This window comes from Vipera berus (assembly GCF_964194415.1).
Source record: "Vipera berus genome assembly, chromosome: 5".
Classification (NCBI taxonomy): Eukaryota; Metazoa; Chordata; class Lepidosauria; order Squamata; family Viperidae; genus Vipera; species Vipera berus.
Window position 1 is genome coordinate 3,805,629 of NC_138207.1, and position 10,931 is coordinate 3,816,559.

Below are 10,931 nucleotides of genomic sequence, written 5' to 3' on the forward strand. Positions count from 1 at the left end.
TAGGGACAGACCTGTACGTGCGCACGCGCCCACGCCCACATGTAGCTGTGCGAGCGTATCTCTGAACAGGGCCATGAGCGTGCGTGCTCTGCAAATGGGGCTGCTAGCACTGGTGCGAGGGTCACACCAAGGCTAGCACCAGTGCAAGAATCAGGCCAAGGTTTGCGTCGAGGGTAGCGCCGGCACAAGGGAGACGTGAGTGTGTGTGGCCTGTAGTGAGCTGCGGCCAGTAGATTGGGGACCTCTGATCTAAGAGACAGTTAAGTTGCTGGGAAACCATGCTAGTTGATTTTTTTTCAAGCTCCAAAGCAGAGGTCCCCGACCTATGGGCCACAGCCTCTTCGCTGCTGGGCTGCGTGAGTAGCACGTGCGCGTGCTCACTCCCCTCGTGCCACCTTTGACATGAGTGTTGTGCAGGCGGTGGCAGCGCCACTAGTATTGTGCGGGTGGCGGCATTGCCACGAACCTTGAGTGGGCGGTGGCAGCACTGCAAGTGGCAGGTGGGCCGCGGCACGATCCTTGCACCGGAGAACCATCTCTGCAGGCCACAGCGCAATCCTCGCCGGGGTGACAGCACGATCCTCGCGCCTGGGCGGCATCGATCCAGGCCTGGCAGCGCCGGCGCCACAAGCCTCACACAGGCACCGCCATCACTGATTGCCTCATGCGCATGTTCGCCACCCCGTTTGCATGGTGTGCAAATGAAGGGTTTGGAAATGGCCTGTGGTCATCTGGGCCTCCCACCACATCGGGGGTCTCCAATCGTGGCCACTTTAAGACCCGTGGACTTCAACTCCCAGAATTCCTCAGCCAGGCCACCTGTGCTTGGCTGAGGAATTGTGGGAGTTGAAGTTCACACGTCACAAAAGGGCCACGTTTGAAAGACCCCCTGCTCTAAGGCAATATTTCTCAACCTTAGCCACTTTCAGATGCGTGGGCTTTCATATTTATTTATTTTTTAATTTTAATTCCATTTATATCCCGCCCTTCTCCGAAGACTCAGGGCGGCTTACAAGCTTAGCAGTAGCCTTCATTCTATGTATATGCCTGCTTATTAGGGCTTTCACACACACCCCAAGCGGCATTATTACAAAGTCAGCTTAATTGCCCCCAACAATCTGGGTCCTCATTTTACCTACCTGGGAAGGATGGAAGGCTGAGTCAACCTTGAGCCTGGTGGGACTCGAACCTGCACTAATTGCAGGCAGCTGGTGTTACTTAAGGAGGCATTAGCCCACTGCTCCACCAAGGCTCTTCCCAGAATTCCCCAGCTGGGGGGCGGGGTTGGACTAGAAGACCTCCAGGGCCCCTTCTGGAATGAAAGGGGGGAAATGCACATGGCTAGGTTTTGGCACCCTTGCACAATCTGCACAATCCGGACTATGCGGCTGAGGGGAAAAAAAACTCTCTGCTTTTTTCTTCTCTTGCCCAGCGTGGTGGGGGCGATTGGGGGGGGGCTGCCAGCTAGGAAACAGGCCTCTCTCTATTTGCGGAAAAGCCCCAGGTTGCAAACAGAAGCCTGACTGTCCTTTGTCTCCCTTGGCAATTGATGGGGGAGCTAGCCGGAATCAGGGAGGAAATTGGACCGGCTCGGGCAAAGTGCCCATCTGGGCGGAGGGCATCAATCTCGGAGGCCGAAGACAGTTTTTGCCATGGCTGAGTGTCTTGCAAGGGTGTACGTTTGCAGTTGGGATTGTGGGTCTGATCGGTTGTTGAAAGAAAATCTTACCGTTTCCCTTGTAGACCTGGCGGTTTCTCCTGCCGTGCTGGGTTTATTTTACCGGCGTGACAGAATGACAGAGTGGGAAGGGGCCGTGGAGATCTTCTAGTCCAGCCCACTGCTAAGGCAGGAGACCCTATGTGGGTCATCCTCCCTCCCTCCCTCCCTCCCTCCCTCCCTCCCTCCCTCCCTCCCTCCCTTCCTTCCTTCCTTCCTTCCTTCCTTCCTTCCTTCCTTCCTTCTTCCCTCCCTCCCATCCATCCTAGAATTCTTAGAGGTCTTCTAGTCCAACCCTCTCCTCAAGTAGGAGACCTTATTCCATCTCGGTCAAATGGCTGCCCAATGTCTTCTTAAAAAGCTCCAGTGTTGGAGCATTCACAACTTCTGGTGGCAAGATGTTCCACTGGTTAATTTCTCATTGGGGTTTTAATTATTGTTTTTAAGTAATGTATTTATTGTATTTGGGCACTATGGTTTAATCTGTTCTTAATTTTTGTATTTATTTATGTATTCGGGAGAAGGGCGGTATACAAATTAAATTAAATAAATAAATAAATAAATAAATAAATAAATAAATAAAATAAAATAAATTCCTCCTTGGTTCTAGGCTTGATCTCCCTCTGAGGAGCTTCCACCCATTGCCTCTCCTTCCTTCCTTCCTTCCTTCCTTCCTTCCTTCCTTCCTTCCTTCCTTCCTTCCTTCCTTCCTTCCTTCCTTCCTTCCTTCCTCCCTCCCTCCCTCCCTCCCTCCCTCCCTCCCTCCTAGAATCCTAGGACCTTGGAGGTCTTCTAGTCCAGCCCTCTGCTGAAGTAGGAGACCTTATCCCATCTCGGTCAAACGGTTGCCCAATCTCTTCTTAAAAACCTCCAGTGTTGGAGCACCCACGACTTCTGGTGGCAAGACGTTCCACTGGTTAATTGTTCCGTCACGAATTTTCTCCTGAGCTCCAGGTTGCTTCTCTCCTTGATGAGTTTCCATCCGTTGCTTCTTGTCCTGCCTTCAGGGGCTTCGGAGAATAGCTTGACTCCCTCCTCTTTGGGGCAGCCCCTGAGATGTTGGAACGCTGCTATAGTGGTGTCTGCTTGCAGAGGCAAGTCCACCCCTGTGCTGTCTCTTGGCAGGCCCCCATTTTTGGAACCAATACTGTTTGAGGACAAGATAGTGAATCTCCCACCCTTTTCAATCCATGGATGAAAAGCCTGGGGTCGTATCTGGGGTGGCGTCTGCCAATATTTATCCCGATTAAACCTTCGCATCTTCAACCTCCTAAGAAAAATGACGCAAAATGGCTGAAACAAATTCACCAAACTGGGAAGTGGGGGTGGATGTTATGATCCAAGTCCTCTTGGCCCTGTCCAACGTTTCACCAATCGCTGAAGGTTTTCAAAAAAAAATAGAGTGGAGAGTCATTTGACCGGGATGGTATAAGACCACCTGCTTTGAGCAGAGGGTTGGACGAGAAGACCTCAGAGGTCCCTTCCAGCGCTAGGATTCTACGTTTGCAGCGACATTTGGCTAGATGTTTACCTTGATTCTTTCCTCTCTCTTTTCCTCACCCCAGGAAGAAGACCGTGTACAAAAGCGTCCTCCTCTCCTTCGCGCTGGTAGTAACTGTGATGCTGTTGCAAAAGGGCAGCGTTCCCAACCAGTTCTTTCAGAGCCAGCCTCAGAAATCCGCTTTCTCCCAAGAGAAAACGATCAAAACTCAGAAGAGGGACGAGGTGATGTCCCTCAACAACAACTTCTGGAAAAAGGCGGTGGACGTCCCTCCGCCTGTCGTCGAAGCCACCGAGAAGGCGGTGACGTCCTGGGACGTCAAGGCCACCAACTGCACGGCCAACCTCAACTTCACCAAAGAGGATTGGTTCAAAAACCTGGAGCCCCATTTCCAGCAGTTTCTCTACTACCGTCACTGTCGCTACTTCCCCATCCTCATCAACCACCCGGAGAAGTGCAGCGGCGAGATCGACCTGCTCATTGTGGTGAAGTCCATCATAACGCAGCACGATCGCCGAGAAGCCATCCGTCAGACGTGGGGTCAAGAGCGCGTGTTGGATGGGAAAAAAATCAAGACCCTCTTCCTATTGGGCATTGCCTCCAAAGAAGAGGAGCGTCCCAACTACCAGAAACTTTTGGAGTACGAGGATCGGATCTACGGGGACATCTTGCAGTGGGATTTCCTGGATACCTTTTTCAACCTCACCTTGAAGGAAGTTCACTTCCTCAAGTGGTTCAACATCTACTGTCACCAGGTCCGGTACATCTTCAAAGGGGACGACGATGTCTTCATGAGTCCTGAGAACATCTTGGAGTACCTGAAGGATCAGAAAGGAGGGGACCTCTTTGTGGGCGACGTCCTGGTCAAGGCGAGGCCGATTCGCAAGAAGGAGAACAAATACTACATCCCCAACTCTTTATACGGCAAGACGTACTACCCGTCCTATGCAGGCGGAGGAGGGTTTGTGATGGGTGGCCCCTTGGCCAAGCGTCTCCACGGCGCCTCCGAAAACCGGGAGCTGTACCCCATTGACGACGTCTACCTGGGGATGTGTCTCGAGGACCTCAAGGTGACCCCCGTGGCTCACACCGGCTTCAAAACCTTTGGCTTGGTGAAAAACAAGAACAGCAAAATGAACCAGGAACCTTGTTTCTACAAAAGCATGTTGGTGGTCCATAAACTTCAGCCACCCGAACTGCTCAAGATGTGGGATTTGGTCCATAAACACTTGTCCTGTTCCCAAAAAGCCAACATCCTTTAGCTCACCCCATTTTCGGTCAAGGAGGAAGATCGCCAAAGATCCCGGGGGAAAATTTTCTCCGATTTTTTTTCTCCCCCCCCCCACTTTCTCACGAAGAAAGCAGGGCGATGACAACGGGGGAAGAGGCAGGGAAGGGGTTTGTTGAAACGATTGGAAAAATCGGAGTCTTTTTCTTTTTTTTTTTGCGGGGGGGGGGGGTGTTTGTCATATTTTATTTGTTCCCCTGTGGGGCTTTTGAAGGATACGGGGGGAAAAAAACTTGAAGAGATGGGGGAGTCAGCCAGGTGAAGGATGATTACCCCACATTGGACAGCGAGATGGGTTTTACACGCTCTTTTTTTTGTGATGTGCTTTACAGCTGGAGGCTGGTCCTAAAGCGAAGACATTTATTTCTAGCTTTGTTGAGTGTGCGTATACGCGTATGTGGGAGTGCGTGAAGATATGGGTGCATTTCCTATAACCCTAACCCTAAATTTAAAAACTGGAATCCCGGGTGTAGACGTTTGAAGTTAGTAAAAATAAAAACGATGAATTTTCTCTCATATCCCGGAGTTCATCGTTTTTATTTTTACTAACTTCAAATATATATAGATAGCGTGTTGTGTAGATTTGCTTCTTTGAGAACATTTTCTTGGGAGGAGGAACCGCTCTGCCAGCTATACCCCCACCCACCCCACCCCACTCAGCAGAGGAACTGTCACTCAAACTCTGCAAACTTTAAAAAAAACAAAACACCTAATTACAATCTATGCAATTAGTGGTCCCCAACTTTTCCGGCTTTGTGGATCACCGGCAGTGGGAGGGAGGGAGGGAGAGAGAGAGAGTTGTTTCCTCGTGTGCGGCTCTGTTTGGGCAAGTGGCAAGTGCGCGTACACATGCCACTGGCACAAATTGGGTTGTGCGAGCACACGCGTCCGCCCCTCATACAAAGGGAGCTGTGCGAACGCTTTGCCCGCTATTTGCACAGTGCAATTCCATATAGGTCACAGCCCGGTACCTGGCTGTGGCCGAGGGGTTGGGACCCCTAGTCTATGCTTTGCTGCATTAATTTTGTTGAAAAAATAAAATAAAATAAGGTACAGTGGCTAAATCTCTTCCGTTGGTAAAACCTCTATATGCCCTTGTTCTGCTGTAGGCCCATATTTTCTCCTAACCCTTTTCCAGGGGGTCTTCAAACCTGTCCCTTTGATGACTTGTGGACTTCAACTCCCAGAATTCCTCAGCCAGCATAGCTTACTCTCTTGTAATCCCTTCCTATGCAATCTCTCCACTAGAGGAGGTAAGAGGGAAAAAAAACAGGCATGCCTGGCTGAGCAATTCTGGGCGTTGAAGTCCACAAGTCATCAAAGGGCCAGGTATGAAGACCCCTGGACTAGTCTTATCTCTTTCTGAGGACCAATCTTTGTCAAAGAATTGACAGACTATTCCTCTTCTTAGGCTGGAGTTGCCCGCCAATTTGGTTGACGCAGGAGTAGAGTTGAAACGAGAGCCGTCGTAGAGGGGAGATCACCAATTGTGAGTTCAGATTTGGCAGTTTGATACACAACGCCTCAGTTGGTTCAAGGCACACATCGCTAAGAAACTCCTTGTGAAGAAGGTTAACTGTACCTTCTCAGGGCAACGGAGAAGCTTCTGTTGCCATCAGAAAAGGAGGACTGGGCTTTGGTTGGCTGGCTGAGAAGGTGAACATGGTTGACTCCTAACAAGCAGAGTTGGGGTGCCAACGTACTCATCAAAGCCTGTGTAGATGTTTCGGCCAATGTGCGAGCATAGGTCTATCAAGGAAAGGAGAACTTCAGACTTTGAGCTCTATGTCTCAGAGGTCCTCACTGTTGGGCAACATCTGGAGAACCTCAGGTTGCATGGATCACTGCCTCCCCCAGTCTACCTTCCAGCCAGGCAAACTCTCCCAATGAATGGCAAGAAGAAGCTTAAGTGGACAGGCTCTTTGACCTCTCTGCTGAAGACTTCCTACTTTCCACCTTCTCAAAATGTTCTCCCCTTGAATCTCCATGATGGTTGGGGAAGCAGAGGCTGGATGCAGGTCATCACCCATGGAGATGAACACAAGGAGAGTAACTCTTGAGAGGGAGTTGATGGCCCTGATCATCTCCATGGTTGGGTCCTCCTCCAGACCTTGCGAGAGGAGATCCACGACTCTCTGCAGTGTTGGGTTTGACCGGTGCCTGGCTGAATTTTGTCCCTTATGTGTCATTGTATCTTGCAGGAGTGGCTCCTAGTCCAATGGGGTCTGTGACAATCCGCCACGGCCAACTCATCACGGCCAACTCTCCACAGGCAATTTGCCACAGCCAACTCATCATGGCCAACTCATCATGGCCACCTCGCCACAGGCAATTCGCCATGGGCCAAGAGTTCCACTACAATATTGAAGAAACGGCAGAATGGAACCATTAAAGCAAGGATGCAAAAAATGAATGATGAAATCATTAAAGAACAGGTGACATGTGAATGATAAAAATTAAAATATTTATTTTGTTAATACTTAAATTGAATGGTTCAATTGTCCCGCAGCAAGGTAGCCCGTGGCGAGCTGTCTCACAGTGAGTTGGTTGTGATGAGCTGGCCATGGCAAGTTGGCCGTGATGAGTTGGCCATGGATAGTTGGCCGTGGCGAGTCGGCCGTGACGAGTCAACCGTGACGAGTCGGCCATGACGAGTTGGCCATGGTGAGTCGGCCATGACGAGTCGGCCGTGACGAGTCGGCCGTGGCGAGCTCGCCCTGATGAGTTGGCCATGGCGAATTGTTACAGACCTCATTGGGATTAGGAGCCTACTCCTGCAAGATACAGTGATACGTAAAGTACAGAATACAGCCAGGCACCAGTAAAACCCAACACTGTCGTGGATCTCCTCTCGCAAGGTCATTTGTGTTTGACCGTGGCGGAGTTCTCAGCTCTGTCAAATGCAGACTGACGGCCTTTGTAGTTGAATCCAACCGTGGGCTCTGCTTCTCAGAGGGGCCCCGATCCCTGCTTGCTCGAGAAGGTTGTGGTAGAGGCCCACATACTGAAACAGGGCTGTCCCACTTCAAACAAATAGCTTGGGCCCTCCCGTCTCCTTCCACCACCACGCCTCCTGCAAATAAACCTCCAGAGGCTGCTGCCCAAGTGATGGATGAAAGCCGATAAATACTACTTCTTCCTGGCCTAATTCTCCAAACGGGGTGTGTGTGAGGTGGGGGGAAGCGGTCTGTTTGACGGAGAACCCCGGGCACAAAGAGGGACATTATTGCCCAAGTTACAAAGCCGAGTTTCATGGCTGAGGTGTGGTTTGAAATTCTGGGCGTTTCCCGATCCTGCAAAAGAAGCTTGTGAATGCAGCAGATCTGACAGATGCTGGCCAGGAGATGGATTGGTGATGGTGGTGGTGGTCTCAGAGGAGTGACCTGGGGGGCATTGCAGAAATGGGTGGGGAGGGTCAAGGGAGTGGCCTTGCTGGAATTGCAAAATTGGGGCGGGGGGGGGGAGCTGTGTGCAAGGATCAAGCGACACGCCCCCCCTCCCCTCTTAACCAGAGCATTTTTAGAGTCATACTGTTGGAAACCCGACTGCAACTCAGCTTGAGGTTCAGTTGGGGGGTTGGGGGGTTTCAAAGCTGAGAATGGGGAAGGGGGTGATCTTAGACAAGCTGTGGATCCCTTTGCAATCTTTCATTCCCCCTCCTTTCTGCTGGCCTCCATCGTCCCCATGCTGTCATCCTCCAGAAGACTCTGTTCGGTCAAGAGATGCCCAAACTCTGGGCTCAGAGATGGGGAGAACTTTGTACATGCTCAAGATACATCTTTTAGCAGTGGAGTCCAGCACTCAGCTGCAGGCCTGGCCAGAAGCTGAGCAGCCAGGATTTCTTAACTTCTCTTGGGGGGTGGGGGTGGGGGGTTGTGTTATTACGTTGTCTTGTGTCCCTTGGAGGCTGTTTCGTAGCTGCAGCAGCTGGCGAAATTCAGGAACTGTTGGTCTTCTGTGGAATTGAAGTCCACAAATCTTAAAAAAGTTGCCAAGGTGGGACACCCCTGCTTTAAAGCCCAACTTCTGTATTTCACACACACACACACACACACACACACACACACACACAAAACACACACACACCCCCAAAATACAGGTAATTTTTTGAAGCGGACCACTGGATGAGTGAACAAGTGCAAACCAGCTTTAATGACCGTTTGGGGTAGAGCCGACACGCATGATTGTGAACGGCGTGCGAAGAGCGTGAGTCTCGGGAGTGTGAAAGAGCCACGGGTACAAAAAAACCACAACAAAACAACAACCCTTGACGTGGCACCATTTTTTAGTATCCCGTCTCAATACTGGACTGCGTGTTAAATACAGACGACGATGTTCTTTGCTGGGTAGATTAATTGTTCAAACAATTCAACAGCCGGGCCGGCCTTTTAAGAAAAAAAAAGGTCCGTGTACTTTGGACCAGTTAACGCGCAGGATTGTGAAATTTTAATTTGTGATTTTTTTTCTCCCCTCCCCTCCCCTCCCCACAAGAAAGGGGGAGGGCAGATCACTCCCTTTTTCAGACTTAGCAGAAGATTTCTGCCCAATTTTTGTTTGGGAGGCTGCCTTAACGAGGGCACAGGTCTCTATTTACGAGAAAATTCACACCTTGGTTCTTGGTTCTTTTCTTCTTTTTTTTTAAAAAAAAATTATAGGTACCTGCAGCAGAGGGGAATCTTATTTATGGCAGGTACACCCAGTGCGTGTATGTGACAAGATCTGTGTTGCTTTGATGTGTTGAAGCTGCATGTACGAATACAACCGGATTTGTTAATATTTTGATTTCTTAATAAAATTTTACGTTTGGGAAAAAAAAAGTGCATTGTGATTTCACAGGATGCAAAATGCCAAATAGCCCCTCGATAGAGGGGGTCCTCAACTTGCAACAGTTTGATAAGTGACCGTTTGGAGATGAAAAAAAACCATTGGGAAAAAAAAGGGACCATTGACTGTTTCCGACACTTACGAACATTGCAGCCTTGTGATCAAAATTCAGACGCTTGGGAACTGACTCGTACTTATGACGGTTGCAGTGTCCCTGGGGGGTCATGTGGTCACCTTCTGAGAAGCCAAATTCAAGGGGGGAAGGCAGATTCACTTAACCCGCCGTGTTACTAACTGAGCAACTGCAGTGATTCACTTAAGGACGGCGGCAAGGAAGGTTGTAACGTGGGGCAAAACACACTCAACGAATGTCTGGCTTAGCAGCAGAAGTTTGGAAGTGCATTTACGGTCATAGGTGAAGGACTAGTTGTATTTCACTGGGTTGTCATCGTTGGGAAGGCCTCGGCTTAGCAACGGTAGATGACTCTGCTTTGAATTTTAAGCTTCAGGTCCACATGAAATTTCTATCCACCAGCACGGAAGGGCCCTGCTGATCGTCCACCCTCCTGTTTCTCAAACTCAGCAACTTTTAAGATGTGTGGACTTCAACTCCCAGAATTCCCCAGCCTGCTTGCCAGGCTAATCTTCCTCCAATCTTCTGAACAATTTCCTTAGTAGATGGGGTATTCTGGAAAGGGAAATATATCTTGATTTCAGCAAAGCATTTGAGGACTCCAGGCTCTCTCGAGTAGCAAGCTGGATAAATGCAGACTCTTATAATTGCTAAGGTTGTGAAACAGCTCACCTTATCTGGAGAAAAGGTGACGTGACTACAATGTCTCCAGGACAAATATCTCGTTCTCTGCACATACACAAATGCCCCCGCACACCCAAAAACGGAGGAATTGCAATCCAGCCTGACGTCAATAGCAGGAAAGGTTGCAGATCAGCTCTTAAAGAGGAGTGTAAACCTTTTCAAAATGGCACTAATTATCGGCTGCCATTGTGGATTTGTCAAGAACAAGTCTTGCCAGACTAAAGTCCTCCCCTGTTCTGAACAATTAGTAGTAGATTGTAGATTGCAGTAGCGGTAGTCGATTCTGCAATCCTTAGTAGATTGGGGATATTCTGGAGAGGTAATACATCTTCGACTTCAGCAAAGCATTTGACAACTCCGGACAGTTTGAATAGAAAAGCTAGATAACACAATAACAGGAGTTGAAAGGGACCTTGGAGGTCTTCTAGTCCAACCCCCTGCTCAGGCAGGAGACCCTATATACCACCATTCCAGACAAATGGCTGTCCAATCTGTTCTTAAAAGAATCCAGTGTTGGAGCACCGATTTCTGGTGGCAAGCTGTTCCACTGGTTAATTGTTCTCAATGTCAGGAAATTCCTTCTTAGTTCTAGGTTGCTTCTCTCCTTGATTAGTTTCCATCCGTTGCTTCTCGTCCTGCCTTCAGGCGCTTTGGAGACTAGCTTGACTCCCTCTTCTTTGGGGCAGCCCCTGAGATACTGGAAGACTGCTATGGTGTAACCTTTAAGTAACACCAGCTGCCTGCAATTAGTGCAGGTTCACATCCCACCAGGCTCAAGGTTGAC

At 49.6% G+C, this 10,931-nt stretch overlaps 1 protein-coding gene across 1 annotated transcript; it reads left to right on the forward strand.

Moving 5' to 3' along the window:
• Window positions 1-664: 664 nt before the first annotated feature.
• On the forward strand, window positions 665-4,892 carry B3GNT7 (UDP-GlcNAc:betaGal beta-1,3-N-acetylglucosaminyltransferase 7; the record flags this gene model as incomplete). Its single annotated transcript, XM_081329968.1, has 2 exons — window positions 665-693; window positions 3,283-4,892. The coding sequence occupies 2 exons, from the start codon at window positions 665-667 to the stop codon at window positions 4,478-4,480; spliced, it is 1,227 nt and encodes a 408-aa protein (XP_081186094.1). The 3' UTR covers window positions 4,481-4,892.
• Window positions 4,893-10,931: the final 6,039 nt, after the last annotated feature.